The sequence below is a fragment of the Chelmon rostratus genome, chromosome 8 (assembly GCF_017976325.1).
Source record: "Chelmon rostratus isolate fCheRos1 chromosome 8, fCheRos1.pri, whole genome shotgun sequence".
NCBI lineage: Eukaryota > Metazoa > Chordata > Actinopteri > Chaetodontiformes > Chaetodontidae > Chelmon > Chelmon rostratus.
Window position 1 is genome coordinate 9,465,463 of NC_055665.1, and position 20,292 is coordinate 9,485,754.

At 40.5% G+C, this 20,292-nt stretch overlaps 2 protein-coding genes across 7 annotated transcripts; one reads left to right on the forward strand and one right to left on the reverse strand.

Moving 5' to 3' along the window:
* Positions 1-1,355: 1,355 nt before the first annotated feature.
* Positions 1,356-15,917, forward strand: cblc (Cbl proto-oncogene C, E3 ubiquitin protein ligase). 6 transcript variants are annotated; one of them, XM_041942386.1, is made up of 14 exons: positions 1,356-1,527; positions 1,771-2,576; positions 7,856-8,002; positions 8,083-8,239; positions 8,528-8,649; positions 9,353-9,490; positions 9,580-9,667; positions 9,795-9,926; positions 12,530-12,712; positions 13,277-13,429; positions 13,621-13,679; positions 14,255-14,338; positions 14,454-14,509; positions 15,219-15,917. In XM_041942386.1, the coding sequence occupies exons 2-14, from the start codon at positions 2,224-2,226 to the stop codon at positions 15,350-15,352; spliced, it is 1,806 nt and encodes a 601-aa protein (XP_041798320.1). In that variant the 5' UTR covers positions 1,356-1,527; positions 1,771-2,223; the 3' UTR covers positions 15,353-15,917. The 6 variants fall into 6 exon arrangements, with proteins under 6 accessions (XP_041798320.1, XP_041798319.1, XP_041798324.1 ...); XM_041942385.1 differs by having other exon boundaries at positions 2,217-2,576; XM_041942390.1 differs by having other exon boundaries at positions 2,217-2,576; positions 13,624-13,679.
* Positions 15,918-16,213: 296 nt separating this feature from the next.
* Positions 16,214-19,058, reverse strand: LOC121610278 (trypsin-like). Its single transcript, XM_041942311.1, has 6 exons — positions 19,019-19,058; positions 18,718-18,874; positions 18,070-18,168; positions 17,762-17,925; positions 16,469-16,599; positions 16,214-16,366 (listed from the first exon to the last, which is right to left on the reverse strand). Exons 1-6 carry the CDS (start codon positions 19,056-19,058, stop codon positions 16,214-16,216), a joined length of 744 nt encoding a protein of 247 aa, XP_041798245.1.
* Between the last annotated feature and the right edge of the window lie 1,234 nt (positions 19,059-20,292).

Below are 20,292 nucleotides of genomic sequence, written 5' to 3' on the forward strand. Positions count from 1 at the left end.
AAGTATTGCTAGCTCAAATGCATGCCATGGTCACCGTTCTAGCATGCTAACTAGCTAATTAGCATTAACACAAAGTGTAGCTGAAGGCGATGGAAATGTCATTAGTTCTATAATCACGTAAAACACAAATATTGGACAAATAAAGATTTTGACCTGATAATGGAGCAACAGGAAAAGTACCTGAGGGTCCATGATGCAGAAACCTGCTGGATACGACGGACAAGCCGCGCTGCGTTCAGGCAGAAATTATTAGAGGAGACATCCAGCCACAGGTAGCGTTAGTTAACACCTAATGTCTATACACACAAGTAAATGTTGTGTGTTTTGTATGACTAGAAATTCAAAATGTTTGAGTTTGTGCGTTGGCATGCAAATATTTCCTAATTAGCAGTGATGGAATGTAACTAAGTACGTTCACTCAAGTGCTGTAGTTATAATTTTGAGTTATTTGTAGTACTTCATACTTCACTCTACATTTCAGAGTGACATATCATACTTTTGTTCCATTACATTCATCCTGTAAATGTGGTTACCAGTTACATTGTAGAGTCACAAAATTAATACAAAATTAAATCATTCTGGTGTATAATTATAGATTGAGCTACACAGCAGTATATAAAGTAACAGCCTTTACCAGCTAGAACATTACAGTGAGGCTTACACATGCATCAATAATTACAGCTCAATTATATAATATATATTATTCTGAAATGGGTAATTCCACATAATTAGTACTTATGCTTTTGGTGCTTAAGTACATTGTGCTGCTGATTATTCTGTACTTAAAATGACAAACCATCCAATAGTTATTGAGATACGAGAAGCCGCAATTGTCAACCTCATGGTGGCGCTAGAGTAAAAGGAATGGATTCATCCCTTGGGGACCATGAATGAACAAAATTTCATGGCTATTCATCCAACAGCTTTTAAAATATTTCAAACAAAGTGGTGGACCTACCGACAGACACACAACCTTGAAGCAGAAAATGTGGTGAAATGCCAGCTATTCCATCTAATTACACAGTAAACTCAAGTAAATCTTTTTAATATCTTTTGGAGTTGCTGAACTTTAACCTTTGCCTTGAATGCACTGGCATCGTGCCTGCTAGTGAGAAGTCTACCTGCTTGGATACTGATTTCTGAGGCCTTTCTTTCATTCTTAGTAAATGTTTAGCTTTGAGTCCACACCTCTCTCTCCCTCTCTCTCTCTCTCTCTCTCTCTTTCTCTTTCTCTCTTTCTTTCTCTCTCTCTCTCTCTCTCTCTCTCTCGCTTGCCGGAGCAATAGAGCAAAGAAAGCAAACCTGTTTGGCTGGCTGCAACCAGGAAACCAATCAAAGGTTGCACCAAAAGGAGAGTGAGAGAGAGAGTGCAAGGGTGACATCAAGAAAGAGAGACAAAGACGAAGCGGCAACATTTCAGCCAATAACAGAGAACATGTTTCCGCTGAGCTGTGAGTCGATGTCTCAGCTCTGTCGACCCTGACAGTGTGGGACTGCTGTGCCGCTGAGATGTGCGCATGAATATTGGTAAGCATGCTAAACAGGGGGCAAAGAAGGCTTGTGTTCGAGTTGAGAGATTTGGATGGTTAAATTTGAAACTGTTTCAAAGGCTGAGTATCAGTGTGAAACCCTCCCTTACTTTGTTTTTACTTCTCTCTCTCTCTCTCATGGTTGGTCTCTTGTGTTCTATTGCTGCTGTTATGGAAATCATAAAAACCAGCCTGTGTGTAAAAGACCTTGTATTTTTCTGTTTTTCTGACAATCTGACAGGACTGAGAAGCCACAAAAGGACAGGAATGGCTGTTTTAGGAGGAATTGCTTAGCTCTGTGTGCCATAATGCCGTAATTGAACGTGCTAACCATTGTTGGATAATTTAATGCTTTTGGATTATTATTATATGTATAGAGGGTGGATGCTGTTTGAGGAGGCTAACATGCTCGCTTCTCAGATGACGCTGGGAACTCACAAAACTCCCAATAAATGCCAGCTTATACACTCAAAAACTTGAGCCAGTGGGAATAGCGGCTGCTATTTCTGCTCATAAACACTCATACATTAAAAAATGAGCTTTCAACTCTCTTATAAACAGTAGGACCATTGTTATTTATTGTCACGCCCTCCTACACACACACACATACACAGACACACATGCATGCACACACAGAGACAGACTGATATTTAAGGTCGTTTTGATTCACGTCACTTTCAAACACAGCAAAATTATGGCGGCGGCAGGTTCGGAAGCCTCCCAGGCCCCTACCAGTGGAGACCGGCGGCTGGTGGACAAGGCGGTCAAAAGACTGGATAAGCTCCACGAGCTGTGCACTAACCCCCGGCTGGGCCTGAGGAACAGTCCTCCATACCTGCCAGAGCTGGTATCTGAGACGACGGCGCTGCTCTTGCAGGTTTGGGAGCCCTACAGAGGCTCCAGGCCGGCAGGCGTCCAGGTGCCCCGGGGAGACGAGGCCAAGTACCTGAGGGTTCACGTCAGAAACCTGCTGGATAAGACGGACAGGGCGGTGCTGCTGTTCAAAGAGGGACGGGAGAAGATATTTGAGGAGACGTCCAGCTACAGGTAAGAGGGCCTTTGGCTGACACCTACATACACAACAGAAGCATGTGTTAGTGGGACAGGTGGGCTTTGAAAATCACGTTAAAGATATTCACAGCAATCTTTAACTTCTTTCAAGTGTTTCATTCTAAAGAAAAAAAAATGTATTTCTTAAAAAAAAGGTTTAAACAAATCCTTCAGTAAATGCTTCATTCCTTCATGATAACATCCTTTGTCCTTAACTCATCATAAGTAATCATTTCATAAGAGTCACATGTTCTCATTTTGGAGTACAAGTGACAAAACAATTAACATATTAACTGCTTGAGAGAAAATTATCAGCAAAAAAGTTGATGATTAATATTTTCAGTAATTTATCTAACTGAAAATGTCAAAATGTGCTTATTTTAGCCTCTTAACGTGAGAATTTGCTGTTTTTCTGTGTTTAGTATCATTGTAAATGTAATATCTTCAGGTTTGGACCAGACATGCCCTCATGCTCTGATAGACTAAATAATCATTCTTGTTTTATTTGCCCAGGTTTAAAATAGTATACGTCTCAGATTTTTGCCGCCACCGTCTGTACTACAATTGACAGTTTGAATGAAACTCCACATTTTTAGTGCTCACAGCAATAGGAACTTCAACCGCAACATTTATTTCCAAAAACAGTGTCTCTGTAACTCAGATACTCTACAGATCACATTGTTCTTATCAGGATTTTGCTTTATAATTCCAACATAAACTGTTAGCGGAGACATCTGTGGATTATTCAGTGTAATGCAGAAACTCCTTCTGGAAATAGAAAGTCTATTTCCAGAAGGAGTTTCCCCATTACTGCATTTGAACTTTTAAAATTCTTTGAGCGCCACATATAAAACTCCATTCAGACCAAAAGTATCATCATGGGCAGGTGGTACCTGGCCATGATGATACTTAAATCCATTTAAGGGTTGGTTAATGTTGTGGTACCCGTTTTCTGTCCAACTCAGCCAGATTATTTTTTTCAGACAACTTCCTTTCAGTAAGCCCTCTGTAAGACAAATAAACTGACCATGGGTTCAAAAAGAGGCCACATGTCTCACAAATTTTTATTAAGTACCCTGGGACCGGGCCTTGGGCTCTTGCGAGAATCCGAAAATAGCCGTCTGTATTTGCATGACTGAAAGAAAAAGTTATAACTTAATACTTGGCTGTTATTATAGGGGCTTCAACCGCTGCTTGAACACTAAAGTAAATGCTCTGAAATAACTATTTTTCACCATCTATAGAAGCTGTAAATAAAATAATATACTTCCCAGGTTTCCACAAGTCAAATATAGACTTCATTGTGTGCTACGAAAAAAATGACCATCTTCTGTAGGTTTGCTGTTGAAGTGGATATTTTGGAACAGCTAAAAGGAGTGACTTTTTTATTTGGAGTTTGGGCTGCATCCCCTGCTGCTGTTGGGACTACTAATGACGAAGGTGGAAAAAGGGGCCAAACCTGCATCTTTGTGATGCTAATGTGGGGGAAGCAGGGAAAAGAAATTACAACTGCAGCATGAGAGCAGCTCGGTAGAGAGACAGTCTGGCCTTGAACGGACATTTTCTCCCTGTGTGGCCGTACAGTTGCGTCAACGAGGTACACACGGATATGCGCTGCTTTTCTTAGTTATTTAACAGTATATAACTGTACCTAGTTACGGAATTAATTATTTTGGGTCTGGTTTTACGCACGCGGCATGGCTTTTCTGATTTACTGAATAACATCAAACACAGTGCACTGCACTGACACTACTACTTTTTATTTGTCAGTTATCCGTCGAGGCACCGGTGCGCTCCAGTCCAGCTGATGCATATAAAATCGTTGTCTATTACAGATTACATATTGTTACAGACACCTGATTTTATCAAACATTTTATTACACTGCAATATGCAAATCAAATAAGCCATATTTGAAGATTTGTTGCGTCATCTTCAAGACCCTTCTGCGCACATAATATGACAGATGGCCTTGTCACCGCAGCCAGGTGTGCATGAGCAGTCATGTGGCAAATTCATACAGTGTTATGTGTAATGTGGCTTAGATGTCACGGCAAATTGTGTAAATATCCTCTTTTATGTCTTTAGAATGTCCTCTTTTTTTGCAGCTTGTTGTCCCGCAAACTCAGGCCAGTAAGCTGCAGGTACTCCTTCTATTCCTAACAACACTGACTGGTAGATGGTTGGAATAATAGTCGTGGCAGTTGTGTGAAGTTAAAAACAGAACTGAGATAAGACTGAAGGTGAAGGCGACAGAAACAGACAGAGGAAGGTTTAGCGAATGGAAAATTATTGTCCATGACATGGTGATGGCTTCGACCTTCTCTGACTGGAATTTAAGACGCATGCAAATTCTTTGTTAAAAATGCAACAACATAAGAAACACACATATTTATTAGTCAGTGTATAAGTTATGTAATAAATCAGTTTATGTAGCTATTAAGGATGAAAAATCAGCTTTTCAAAGTTATTTTAAAAAATTAAACTGGCTCTGCCCTCAAGCTCTTCATTTCGGGTTTAATTTTGACACTGATTATTTAATCAGTGTTTGATGTCTTAGTGTACTCATCAAATTCAGGGTGTGCCTAACGTTGCAAATTGCAATTAGAAATTGTTGTAATTGCACCTTTGTTTTAATTACACCATATCAGTGTTTCTTATCTAAAACAACACTAATATATGTTAAGAACACAGAAAAGATTTCTTCTCACGGGTGTTGGTAGAGCGCAGGGGTTCAAATGTGGCCTCCCTCAAGATCTATGAGAGTTATTATCTATTTCTGCATGAAATAAGAAGAGAACAGAGAATTTGAAGAGAACAACACATTGAGCCTCGTCAGGTGCACTGCTCTCTAGCAATGACACTACCGCGGCAAAGTTTTACTGTAATGCAGTGCGTTGTCCAGTGTCACTACTGCATCATCCACCAAAAACATCACTTGCTCTTGTATGTTTACTGTCATCACCATCTTTCTTTTTCATGATATTTTTATATACGAGGGGCCAGCCAGAGCAGGGGATGTGGCTTACACATTTCCTCCCACCTTACTCTCTCCTCCTCAACACCAAAGAGGGTTTTCTGTTCCTCACTGAGGTGGAAATTCTATGACCACCACCCGTATAATCAATGGCCTTCTAATGAATGGCACATGCGGGGACAAATCTGCAGAAGATTTCCAGACGTGCATCAAAAATGTCTCGTAAAAGAAGAGGTATGGCGGAATGACAATGAGGTTTTGATGTCAAATTCAATAGATATGATTGACCTGAATTGTAAAATACTGTATTTAGGTGTCAGTGTCAGTAGACACCCATCTACATATAAATTTAACTGCAGCTGTATTAGTCTTAGTGGTATTACCGTAGTTTGCATATTCTGAAAATAGTCTAAATTAAAAATGGCAAAATATAAAGTACATTAAATTAAATTATAGTATTTTTTTAAATGTGGTTTTGACTAATTAACATAGTACTTGATGTATTGATGTATTTTATGCACATTTGATGCCGTTTTTTACGTAGTTCTTCTCACTGAAACATATATATTTTTTATTAGAACTTCTCTTTAGTGAAGTAATGTTTGACCTTCAAAGATCAGAATGGACTTTTTCAGTGAAGTACTTTTTTTTAATGATGTACAAGTAGTAGATGTGCTAGAAGAAGTTTCAAGTACTTCACTGAACTTTTTTTTTGCAGGATATCAGAAGTATTATTAACAGTAGAGTGATTTAAAACATGTCCAGAAAGAATCATTACACACTTCAAAGACAAAATGGCGATATTTCTGCTGTTTTTTGTCATGGAAAAGGGTTTTTGCTGTCTAAGAAAGTCTTCTGCTGGTATTGTACCAGATGAAATCAGCAGCAAAAGTGCAGTAAAGGTGCAGGGTGACAGATATCGAGTAATGGTGTATTGAGGTGTTGAATGACATCTGTGGTTGATGTAGAAATATTGCACATAATCAGTGGCTTGAAGTGACATGTAGGCTGATATTGCACATGCTCCAGTGATGGCAGCACATCAGCCTCAATAGTGCCATAGCTTTTGAGAAGTGCTGCCGAGAGAATACAGTGACGTAGCACAAACCACAGTCAAACTACGTCACACCCAGATCTACATACACGCCAACAATATTGCATGATAGCCTACACCAAAATATTGCACAGATGTCCTATACAGAGATGCTGCAGATGCCGAACATTTGTGTGTGTGTGGATTGATCTGAAGCGGCAGTGGAGCTCGAACAGATGGTGTCCAGCCCGTGTAATGTCCTTTATGAAGTTCTGGGCTCTCCTCACACATTGAGTGCTGTGAATATGTTCTAGTAATGGCAGCTCAATGCCACCACCATATGCTAGAGGGCTTTGTTTTGTCAGTTTTGGTGCAGCTGCTGTACCAAGCTGGCATGCAGTTTTCTCTCTCTACATCACCTGTTGTATGTTGGCAGAAAAACATGTACAAGGACTATTTTTTTTAAAAAGTAAACTCAACAGAGAGAAATGTGCAGAAAGAATATTTAGAAATGACCCCAGAAGAGCCTAGAAAGAGTGTGAAGACTGGCCTGAAGTAACACACTGGCCACTGGAACATTTTGTGGTATTCACAGGCAAGCATGCAGCAGAGAGCATCCTGTTTGCTGGCTGGGTTACCTGTTGTGTGTGTTTCTGGGCGTGCATACATGGAAAGTATCAGTCGTGCTTGTTTCAACTGAAACAAAGCATCAAGCATCAAATGTACAGTTAGAGCTGTGATTCCCCCAAAATGGTGGTTGTAGAATTATATCTTATTTCTTCCAATTTCTATCTAATTTATTCATAGCTGTTCTCTACTCATAGCAAGCTCTTTGCTGAACAGTCCTGTCTAGTTTGATGCACACAATTTGTCACACCTACAGTGCAAGTTAGAGCCTTGACTCTTAGCTAGTGACACTTTATGTAATAATGTAAAACTTTAAATAGCCAAACAGGAAACATGCAAGGCCACCAGTCATAAATTTGATGGAAAATAATAAAGATGTATTTCGGCAGGTACAAATATCACATGTCATTGAACCTTTGAGCTTTAAGAATATTACAAGGAGGTGTGGGAGATAAGGGTTATTAGTTTAAGGCAAATTATTTATTGGCTCAAAAGATAAGTTCATATATCTGTATGAAAGCACAACTGCTCCGCTTGTGTATTTTTGTATATATTTTCAAGACCACTGGGCTAGAAAACGTTTCCGGACAATGTATACCTATTTCTGCAATCACAACTCAAAGTCTGTTTTTCACTCTCAGGAGGAACTTGACCAAGCTGTCCTTGCTGTTCAGTCACATTCTCTGGGAGCTGAAGGCCATGTTTCCAGGGGCATGTTTTCAGGGTGACACCTACAGGGTGACCAAGACAGAAGCTGATGAGTTTTGGAGGCATTCCTTTGGCAACAAGTGAGTGTGGGATATTTTCATTTTGAGAGACATTTTATGTGTGTCCACATTCGCTGTATGGTAATAATGTGTCTTTACAGGTGTATAGTGCAGTGGAGTAGCTTTAAAGAGCAGCTGCAGAGTGTACATGCATTTGAGGAAGGGATGGAGTCCATGGCTCTGAAGTCGACTATAGATCTGACCTGTAATGATCACATCTCTGTGTTTGAGTTTGACATCTTCACTAGACTGTTTCAGGTAAGGCGAATCTGAAAGGAAATAAAGAGACTACATACAACATAATTTGACATTTTGGTAAATATGCTTAGTTCCTCTCTTGCTTTCTTGCTTAGGTGAGACAATGGACACCACTCTCTTATCTGTACACTAAATATTATGCTACATCCAGCAGCCAGTTAGCTTAGCTTAGCATAAAGAGTGGAAACAGGACCAGCACCTCTAAAGCTCACAAATTCTAATTTTATATCTCATTTGTTTGATCAAATTGCAACATGAGTTCACACCCTGAGTCTCCTCTCATTTTAGCCCTGGAGGTCACTCATAAGGAACTGGAACCAGCTAGCTGTGACTCATCCGGGCTACATGGCCTTCCTCACCTATGACCAGGTTGTAGCTCGACTGGAACACTACCTGCACAGACCCGGGAGGTGAGGACGAGCACACTAACAAACTCAGACTGATGCACTTGTCAGACAAGCAAAGCTGATGAATGTTTCGCACATCTCAAAATAGCACTGAGGGGGTTGTGGAGTGTGGAGTTAAATCTCGCAATTGATCTGAGTTGCAAGAAATAAGGCCCTTGGAGCGACATGGAGCCACAGCACTCCAACAACTAGCTGGTTATTCATTATGAAAAGTTAACAAATTCACAGGAAAGAGGCTTCATTTATTATTTTTTAATCTGTTTAGAAGCACTGTTTATTTCTTTTCCTCTTAAGTTTTTGGCATATTTTTCATAGCGCATCAAACTCAAGTTTCCAGCTTTACATCTAGTATTCAAGAGGTTCGGCCTTGTTATGCTAAGCACAGCTAAAGGTAGACGAACAATAAGCATCCCCCAAAGTGTCCTATATATATATAAAGCATACATATTCTGTATCATCAGTATTTGAACCGTTTTTAGAATCAGATGACTTCATTGGAATTAATTGCACAAATACAGAAAACATAGAACCAAACCAGACCAAAGCAACGGTATTTGCAAGAGACTCACTGACACCCAAAAACAAATTAATGTTCAAGTGATTTATCTGTGAACTTCTCACCTGTGAAATCGCTCTAAATTTATTTCAGTGTTGATTTTCTGTCCTGTTAACAAGTGTGATTTAAAAGGATCTCTTTCCCTCCCAGCTATATTTTTCGCCTGAGCTGCACCAGAATGGGCCAGTGGGCTATTGGCCATGTGACCACTGAAGGTAGCATCGTCCAGACCATCCCCCAGAATACACCTCTCTACCAGGCACTCATTCAGGGCTTCAAGGAAGGCTGGTTAGGACAAACACAAACAGGTCACTGGTTTATTTTTGTTTGTTTATTTGTGTCTTTTCTCTAAGCGCTGCACGTTTCTCTGCCTGCAGCTACCTTTACCCAGATGGCCGTGATGTGAACCCTGACTTGACGAGCTTGTGTGAGCCGGCCCAGAGGGGCAAAGTCAAAGTGACAGAAGTAAGCTGATGCTTATCGAACTGCAAATAGCAAGTTAGAAAAAGGACTAAACATAGATCACATCCTGAGATGTTCTCTTATTGTTTGCCACCTACCACCTCCAAACCGCCACCGTAACACCCAACAGGAGCAGTATGAGCTCTACTGTGACATCGGCAGCACCTTCCAGCTGTGTAAGATCTGTGCAGAGAGGGATAAGGATACTCGTATCCAGCCCTGTGGACATCTCTTGTGCCAACCTTGCCTCACAGGCTGGCAGGTATGAACCCTCATCCACTTATTCCTTGTAGCCTACTGTACAGTATATCCAGCTTCATTTCAAAACGGATGCTAAATACTGACATGTTAAACCACGATAGACTGTTACCGTAACAACTGCTGTGTGTTCAGTGGAGTGAAACTGTCTGGGTAGACTATGTTTATATTTGTAGTCAACTTGTTGCTGCCATGGTTTTTTGGAAGTTGGTTGTAGACCCACCATACTGTAACAATGCTGGTTATTTGAATATGGTTTGGGGTTAATGTCAAAAATATACTCTGTGTTCAACAGAGCATGTGAGTCCTATGGTCACATGCTATGGTTATATAAAATGCTCCACACAAAGCAATGCCAGGGCTGATCTTTTCATTTAAGCCAGGCATGTCCAAACTATGCACACCAGGCTGGACTCATTTAGTCAGCTGATCTCAGTCTTCACCTGAAAACTTAGTGATCCCTTGATGTTATTGGTTGGCCTGGTGTGCTCCTCCTTGGTTGGAACAAAAACCTGCAGCCACACAGCCCTTTATGGATAGTTTGGACACTTACCTTTCTCAGTATCGCCCTGCACAGAATTTCAGTGAAATACAGAACTGCCAAAACATTTTTTTTTGCTGTGCAAAATAGAACAAAAAAATCCTTGCTTTAAAAATACAATGAACTCAAACTAGTTCTATGAGGTAAATCATTCATGCATTTTCTACACCCACCTTTTCAAGTTAAAGTTCCAGTGTGTGGGATTTACGGGACCTATTGGCGGAAATTTATTATGATATTCATAATAATGTTTTCATTAGCTTATAATAGCCTGAAAATAAGAATCACTGAGTTTCCTTTAGCTCAGAATGAGCTCTTTATATCTACAGATGGAGCAGGTCTGCTTCCACGGAGGCATGTTTCTACAGTAGCGAAGAACAGACAATCCCAACAATGGTTCGAGAGAGAGCCTTTCACATTTTTAATGGCCACCATAGGTTCTACTGAGGCGAGGGGTATTCAGTTGCCTGTAATCTGCAACCTCACTGCTAGATGCAATCTCTACGCTTTGCCTGAAAAGTAGATTGTGGATGCCTTCAAGGTCGATCATTTTACTGTGAGGTCACATTGCATCAGTCACCCTTGTTGAAACTACTCAACAGTTTAAGAAACATGTAGCACACCTGTGTTTGTGCATTAGGTCACATCACATCCACAAACACATGAACTCTCTAGCTCTCTCAGGGCACAACTTACTTAAAGCTGAAACCAATTCTTTGCATGATCAAATAGTTTGATACCTTACTGGAGAGACAGGCACAACGCTTGGTTCAGTGGTTCAAAAAGAAAAGGGCTGTGAAATGAACCCTCTACATCAATGACAGATGCTGTCGGTATGTAAACTGACAACTGTAAAATTGCAGTCATGGAATATGATGGGGCTGTTAGCCCTGATCACATCTATATGAATGTCAGATACACAGAATAGACAGTGGTCCTTCATTTAAATTAATCACATTCGACCGTTTTGCCCACAAATGCCAAAAGTCTGTCTGTAAATCATTTGTTTAGTCATCGTGTAGACCTGTCTGCACTGTTCTGCTCCTGCAACGGGGCTCCCCCCACTGCCTACTTCCTCTTTCAATCATGACATTGAAAGCATCCAATCAGAATTAAAGCTGCTGCTGGCTAAGTACAGCTTCAGGCTCTCCTGCTATTTCTTTCACTCAGCCAGCCAGTTGCTCCCCATCCGTGAAGGAGGTGTTTAAGTCTTTGCAAAGGTGCAGGGCAACAAGTCCTGACATTTGGCTGAGGACTTCCTGTGTGAGCTCAGGCTCACATCCTCCTCAAACTGTATCGGTCACATTCACTTCGACAAAAACAGTTTGTGAGAGAGAGTGAGGAGAGAGACAGACAGACAGGGACAGAAAATTAGATATGCTTTGTGGACATCAGACCACAATGGAAAAGTTGTAAGTTAGTCTAAATTGTGGTCAAGCAAATTTCTTTCATAGGTTTACAGTATGACTTTGATGAGTGTGAAAAAAATGTCAGGCAGTTAAACTCTGGCATAACAAAGGCATCTGCACACATTTGCAGCTGAATACCAGATAGCAGGATGTGCCAGCTTAGATAAAAGTTTTTTAAAAAGTTTTTCAAAGCAGCCTGGCCAAGTAAAAAAGTAAACAGGCCAAATAGCAATTGTTGAAATTGCAGGTACATCAGTCAGACAAAATGCAAAATTGGTAAGGGGAGAAATCTGAAAAATCAAGTGAACAACATGGACAGACTGCTGGTCACAGGAATCAACAACAGAAGACCTGGAGACACACAAAGCCTGCACTGTATGCTGGAGCAATGAAAGAAAAAGTGAAATGTTATGATTCGCTTTCATCTTTATCTGGCTTGCATTTTTGGAAAACCACAATCTACTGTGTCTGTTGAACGTAGTATTTTCCATCACCTTCATCTTTGGAAAAAGTGGTGGCTTTTTTCTCTGAAGACAACATATTCCACTACACACAGTTCTAAAGGCGTGAAGATGTTCTCAAGACAACGCGTGACAATCAGTTTTTACATTAATCTAATGTTTCCATTGCTGTGACCTGTCGTCGATAATTATCTAGCAGAAGTCAGCCGGCCACACCTGCCCATACTGTCGCTGCGACATCAGAGGAACAGAGACGATCCTTATCGAGCCCTACCTGCCAGGTGAGAGCCAGTGGGAGGAGGAGGGTGGGGACGACACAGAGGAGGACACACATGAGGACATTGAACTGATTGTAAAGGAAATGGCTGCCCTGAAGAAGGTATATGAATACATTTATGTGTATTTGTTGTGTGTTTTAGCCACACTAGCCATGCTGTAGGTCTGTTGGTCTGTCTCCCATTTTGGTCCAGAATGAAATAGCTCAGCAACTATTGTATGGAAATTTTGAACTTTTTTTTAACTTCAGCGATCTTTACTTTGCTCTAGTGCTATCATCAGGGCACAATTTTCATATGTCTAATGCTTGGTTTATAACCAAATACCTGAAACTCTATAGCTACAATTCTGAACATTCATAGCATATGTCGTTGTGAGCATGTTAGCATGCAGACATTAGCATTTGACTTAAAAAGCATGTGCAGCTTCAGAAAGTCCAGACACCTCGTTTGCAACATTTCAAGTCAACTCAGTTTTATTTATGTAGCCCAATATCATCAATTTGCCTCTAGGGGCTGTACAGCATATGACACCCTCTATGCTTAGACTTTTAAACATGCATCCTCAGCCCTCCCCATAGTCTCTTCCAAACATTAAAGCAATGTTTGCCAATGAAAAAGAAATGAAAAAAAAATCCCTACTGACTGCTCGCATTTTCTCTTGACAGTTCTCAAGTTTGGATTACCAGGTTCCCATATCTCACCACAGCGGTCCACCTCTGCCCCCTAAAAACAGCACTGCCCCCCGCTGTCCATCTCCCTCCAGCCATTCCCAGACATCAGAAACCAAGACAGCAGCCAAACACTCCCACTCCCGTTTGGTAAGTTCCCACTGACATTTAGGCTATTTGCATATTGTTGGTGTGATGTGTTAATTTTCTCCATCCTCAAGGACACTAAACTCTGAGGAATGCTAATTCATGCACAGTACTGCAGAGACTCACCAGCTATCTTGTGCGAATGCGTTTGGTCGCTGTTCCTGCACAATCTTTGTGACATTTCATCTCTTCAGCAGGCTCACAGCGGTAATGACGCACACAGAAGACGTAAACAACAGACAAACAAGAGCAGGTGAGACACTGTTCAAATCAGAGCGATATAGGGGAAACTTCTGTTGTCGTCGGCAAGAAGCATTCAAGTGTCTAAATATGAGCGAGCTGCTAATGCTCTACAGCGTGACCTCTTGTTACTGAGATACTAAACTAAAGGATTGTGACACCTGACACTGTGTGAAGATTCAGCAGGTCTATATATACTGTACACACACTGAATATATATATATATATATATATATATATATATATATATATATATACTCAGACTGTAGACTTTTTTAATGCCACAGCCTCATGAAGCTGATTGAGAGAATGCCAAGAGTGTGCAAAGCGGTCATAAAAGCAAATGGTGGCTACTTCGAAGACTGTAAAATACAAAACATATTCTGGTTTGTTTAACCCTTTTTGTTTACTACATAATTCCATATGTGTTCCGTCATAGTTTTGAAAATAAAGACAAACCATTGAGTGTCCAAACTTTTTACAGGTAGTGTATATGTGTGTACGTATAGATGGTCTATACATAAACAGTTATTCCTAAAAGAAGGACAACATGGGGGATATGAAATATGTTGTGTCCTTTCCATTAAGGCATCAGGGAGAGGACTCACACAGCAGTGACGAGGAGAGGTCTGGTGGCTTGAGACTGCGTCAGCCATTCCCGCTCTCCCACAGGTGATTGACAGCTGTCTTTATTGAGACTCACTGCAATGAACCAGTATTTTTCCCTGAGCCTTGATGTAGTTGTTCTTGTTCAGCAGCTAACCTCACGTTGTCCTGTTTTAAACAGTGCTGAATTCCTCACAGAGGCAACGTTTTCTTCTTCCTACCCGAAGGGTGTCAACAGTAAGTTGTGGCATGTCTTGCACTGCAACAATGAGTAGAAGTGTGAATATCCTACACTATGCAGAGAATATTTTCCGAAGGCAAAGCAAGACAAGCGTCTTCATATGTTGGATTTGACTGATGTCTTAGCTTAATGAGTACTTGTTAAGTACTTGTTTTTCTTTTCTTCCCTCTCAAAAGTCTGTCCAAAATGTCTTGTACTTGCTACATTATCTTATTGTTCTGAGATGAATCATATTCACAGACCCTTTCCACAGCAGACATTTTGACATGTCATTGCAGAAAAGCACAAGTGGAACTCATAACATTAATGATGGCTCAGTTCCAGCAATTATTGCAATGCAGTGCAGTAATTAATATTGTTATGAGTAACACCTTTGTTTGACAGGTCAAACTGTTTCAGTCTATTCAGCTTTCCCACAATAGCTCAGTGTAAGAACCACTTATTTATGTATTCACTCAGTGTTAAAGTAAACTCCAGTAAAGTTCTTACTCAAAACCTCATAAGTACCTATAATCTAATACTAGTCTCATTCATTCACCTACAAAGTTAATATATCTCATTTGAAATTCAAACATTACATTAAAAAATAGTATTACAGAAGTTACGGAACAAGATTCTATGTCATATATCTTCTTAGTCTTTTTTTTTACACTTTTCATGTGAACTGTATGTTTTAGTATGGCTTATTTTTGTGTTTTTGTGTAGGCGGAGCAGCATGGCTCGGACCCTCCAGCCCAGTCAAACAGAGACAAAGACAAAAAGAGAGGGAGGAAAGGAGAGCGGTGCTCAGACACCACAAATGTAGCCTGGGAGAGGTGACGAGAACAATGTCGTCATGATAGAAAAGCAACCTCTGCAATCTAAAGACTCTTTAAATAAAAATGAGAGATACATGGCAACTAAAATATGTTAACTCCACAAATCAGTGAATGTGAAAATAGTTTTTGGTGTCATGTTTAGCTGTAAAAGACCGTGTGTCTGCAGCACTGCTGAAGCTGAGGTGAGTGGGTGGGACTGACAGGAAAATGACTCAGTAAGGCCTCCTACTGTTCAATAATCACACTGCCATTATCTCCGCAGCAGGTTCAGTACTGGTTCCTAAATATAGTCTTGCACACTGCCTTCTTTACAATTAAAGCATTTTCAGAGCCCTAATGAAATAATAGAAATGAAAGAAAGGCTTGATGTTTGAAAATGTAATAATATGGACAAATGAAGGGGGGCAATCACATATCTCGGGTGAATATATGAAATAATAGAAATATGCTACCTCGTCATTTAACCCGCTCGACAAGTTTCTTCTTATAAATAAGTTATGTGAATAAATAAAGGCTTCTCCATCAGTAACTCCAGCAGACAGTCTTATATGATGCTAACATCAAACCAATAAAAAGTACAACTGACACATACTTGAGCATCTGAAAGAGTTTCATTTTTTTCTCCCATTTTGAACATGAAAATATGACTACAAAAAAGAAAGTAAGTGTAAAGCAAGTGGCTTTATTTGGTTTTCTATGCTCTGGTATATGTGTGTTGAGTCTGGATATGTGAGGGGGGAAACTTCAGAGGAGACAAGGCACCAGAGAAGGAGAGAAAAGCAGAAGTTAGGGCTGTAACAGAAAGGAATGAGTGGTCATGTAGCACAGAGTAGAGGGGAAAAAGTGGGAGGGATGAGGAAAAAGTGAAAACGTGTAATGTCTTCAGGAATAGGCTGTCACAACGTCATCAATCCAGTAAAGGAACTCGCACACTTTGACATAGACCCCGGGGTAGTTGGGCTCGGCACATCCCTGACCCCATGACACCAGGCCGAAGACCTCTCCAAGACACACCAGAGGGCTGCCGGAGTCACCCTGAAAAAAACCCAGAGTGTGAGCAGGTGTGCAGTGATAAAATCCATACGTACAGAGCTGTGAGTCCAGTTAGTCGTTGGAAGCATTTACTGTAAAACTCACATTGCATGCATCTCTGCCTCCATCCATGTATCCGGCACACACCATCCTGCGTGTGATCAGGCCTGGATAGGCCCTCTCACAGTCAGCGTCGTCCACTATGGGCACGTCCAGACACTGCAGTAGGGTCGCCGCTGTAACAAGGAGAACAGAGATTCATTACAGATCATTAGTAAGCAAATAAATAATTTTATTGGATAAGGCTGACGATGGTCTAATTTTTTGTAGCTGTCAAAAATGTGTTAGTCCATTTGTCAGTACTTCCTCTCTTCTCCAGCAGTGGTGTAATGTAACAAAGTTCATTTACTGAAGTACTGTACTTAAGTACAGCTTTGAAGTAATGTTACTTTACTAGAGCATTTTACTTTTCTTCTACTTTATATTCCACTACATTTTGGAGGCAAATATTGTCATTTTTACTCCACTACATTTATTTGATAACATTACAAATTATTAATGTAAAATACAAACCAACCACTTAATTACCACCTGTACCAGCTGTTAGATTAATGAACATATTGATGCATCAATTCAGAATTCAGGAATATAATATATGTTGATCTGAAATGGGCCATTCTGCACTTTCACTTACGGTTCTTCAAGTACATTTTGATGTTAATACTTGTGTATTTTTACTTATGTAAGATTTTGAATGCAAGACAGAGTATTTTTACACTGTGGTATTGTGATATTGCTACTTTTACTTGAGTGAAAGATTTGAGAACTACTTCCTGCTGAATCTTAGATCAGTGAATCTATAACCTGTAAAAGCAGGAAATTAATATATATATATATTTTAGAGAAGGGTATTGGACCCAGCTGGACCCTGGACCCTGGACCCTTTTTGGTGCAAAAGTTACTCAAACATGAAAAAATTGTCTATTTGTTGTAGACTTTTTTTAAGCCACAGATTAATACACAGTTTGTGCCCTACTGAGTATCTATGGCACAGGATCGTGTATGTGGTGCCAGTAACAGGAAAAGCTACGCAGCCCGTGTTGATTGTGATGAAGGAACTTGTCATGCAGTGCAATGGTAGTATGGTACTGTCTCACCCCGAGTGGAAACCTGAATAAAAAACACTACCGGCAGAAATGGCAGGCAGAAAATGCATGCTGCCACCACCTCCCTCCACCAGGATTGCCTCATTTTTACAGAAACAAGATATTTTACCACTGGGGTAACTTAAAAGAACCTAAAATGAAATTCTTCTACAAATTCTATACATAATGGCATTAAGCTGGCTGTCCCTTGTGAAGTTCAGCTGTATAATTTATGTTATTGTTATCAACCCACCGTTGCCGTCTACGGCAGTGTTACCCCAGCCCGAGACAGAGCAGGGGAGCCCCCCTACTGGGCACCCTGTGGGCAACGGGATGGGTGCAACTGCGTCGGTCACCTGCACTGGGTGGTAGAGCTTGATCAGCATCATGTCATAGTCCAGAGTCTGGTAGTCATAACTGCACACAGAAAAATACGAAATAAGCATGTTTCTCTGCACTGAATGAATGAATCAGATGATTGAAATGAATGAATGAGTCGGATCGTGAAAATGCTTGGATGGAAGAAGATTTTGAGATGGGATGGTTCATTTTATTACTCACCTAGGGTGCCAGATGATGGTATCAGTCTTCATGAGCTGCTCAGTACCCTCAAACAGTCGCAGATCGTGTTCTCCCAGCATGACCTGCATGTAATAGGGACTGAGAAATGAGGTAAAATATATGAGAAAAATGTGGAAGCAGAAAAAGCTTTCTGTAGTTTATTTCTTATCATTCTTAAGACATCTTGATCTCCCCATTTTCTCTATTTTGAAAAGACAACACTGGTTATATTTTTTAGATTTCCCACAGTGTGTAATTTCTGCTGCTACAGGTCTCTCAATCAAAACACTAAGAAAGTTTGATGACGTCATGAAGTAGCGTGGGACAATGGGAGTTGTTGTTTTTATTGTTAAACCACCATTGCCAATGAAAATTAATAATTGTGCTCCAGCATGAGTGAGCGGTACAAACAGTAGTAAACTATAGACTGCCTAGCTAGCGATTTTGCTGACTGCCTTCTTCACCCTTGGATGCATCATTTTGTTTTCCTGTGTTTCCCTGGAAATTAAAGCAGCTAGAGGCGTAAAACAGGATATGACACCACTGACAGGCAACCAAATGAAATGCCCTTTTTGTTGCGTTTCCATGGTTTAACATTGTTGGAAACATTTGGGATATAGTAAGAACACTCCATCAGTGTATACTTACTCATACCAACAGTGGGCAACAGACATCACCCACTGTGTGTTGATGAGCACCCCACCACAAAAGTGGTAGCCATAGTTGAGGGAGGCCATGTATGGACGAGAGTGAGGGTCACACTCATGCCCGCCAATGATCCTGCCATTTTCGCGGGGAACTGCCGCTGTCACACAAACACAAACAGAATGAGACTGAGGGCAAGAGAAAGAGTAAGACTTGCGTTTCAAAGATATCTGTAACCACAACTTTTCACGTGTGCTCTCATAAATATGCATGTATGTTTGTGTGCCTATTTCTGTGTCGTTACCAGCAGCTCCGACCATCAGCAGCAGAGCCAGCAGTCTCATTGTGTCAGGTGAAAGATCAGAAGACACCTGGACATACCCCAGCTGATATTTATATCCTACCAGCTCCACCGTGCTCGGCCCGTCACTCCCCTTCCCTTTCTGTTGACCCCATCTGTGTCCTCACACCCTGTTTGTACCTCTTGGTGCAAAGTGTCAATCCAAATCTGCTCTCTTATCATGCTCCTATTTTCATGTTTGCCAACTTCTGCACCCTTGTGGCACAAGCCCTGTGGCTATGTCATCTGTGCACCTCATTCACCAATGTGGACCAAGGTCTCCACACATTTAACACCTGTTTAAGGTTCTCTCATGGGTCACTCATTACTGGCAAGCTACAATATGGAAACTGTGACAACAGTTGCCACAACCTTCTTTTATGCTTGGTGCAATATGAATAAAGGGTGGACAAAGAAGCAATAATTGTTGTTTTTAACCAAAAGTCTGCACTGGAAGACATTTTATTAGTTCAGAATAGAGTACATAGAATTAATAAAATCAGGAAAATACGACATTTTAAAAGAAATCCAGCAGCGCATAAGGCTGTTAAAGCCTTGTGCAACCCCAAAACAGATGTCATGTTTCTAACAAACATGATCTCCAAGACCGACATAGACCTTTCTCCCTTCAATGTATGTTTTAAACCAGTTTAACACAGTCAGAAAGACCAACTAACTGTTCAAGACAACTGATTAAGTTGGTCAGTCATATCAAATGCTGCACTTAGGTCTAAGAGGACAAGAACCAAAACTTATTTTAACCAGAATTCAGTCTGGGGTCACTGATTATTTTTTAAACGCATCTGGGAAGATGCCTGTTTGTAGAGGTGTATTTCTAATCTTCAGAACATGAGTTGAAGCACTGTTGAACATTCACTTTTAAGATGCCGTAGGTTCAGGGTCAACACATGAGGTGGTCGAGTAACACAAGAGAATTTTCCCATGGTTACATCTCTTTTACAGGATTTGTTGCGCTCATCTGTGTTTATGTCAAAAGTAATACTGGTTCTAACTGATGTTATTTTGTTACTGAGACAACAATGCATGTTCTTCACAATTGGATGCAGAGAACAGTGGGAGGTTGTGGCAAATGTTAACTAGCTGGTCAATAATGGAGAATAATATTCAAGAGTTCCCAGCATTTTTTGTAATAATGTTGGGAAAGTAATGTTTTTTGCCAGACATATTGCTTTATTATGGACAGTCGTGGCTTCTTTGTTTATATTACAGTGAACTGT

Bases quoted from the DNA above. Each gene is read 5' to 3' on its own strand.
- LOC121610278 (XM_041942311.1), bottom strand. From the start codon at position 19,058: ATGAGACTGCTGGCTCTGCTGCTGATGGTCGGAGCTGCTG. The intron at 17,926-18,069 runs GTGAGTAATAAA...TTCTGTGTGCAG, and splicing joins ACCATCATCTGGCACCCTAG to TTATGACTACCAGACTCTGG. The intron at 16,367-16,468 runs GTGAGTTTTACA...GGTTTTTTTCAG, and splicing joins GAGGCAGAGATGCATGCAAT to GGTGACTCCGGCAGCCCTCT.
- cblc (XM_041942386.1), top strand. From the start codon at position 2,224: ATGGCGGCGGCAGGTTCGGAAGCCTCCCAGGCCCCTACCAGTGGAGAC. The intron at 13,430-13,620 runs GTAAGTTCCCAC...TCATCTCTTCAG, and splicing joins AACACTCCCACTCCCGTTTG to CAGGCTCACAGCGGTAATGA. The intron at 14,510-15,218 runs GTAAGTTGTGGC...GTTTTTGTGTAG, and splicing joins CTACCCGAAGGGTGTCAACA to GCGGAGCAGCATGGCTCGGA.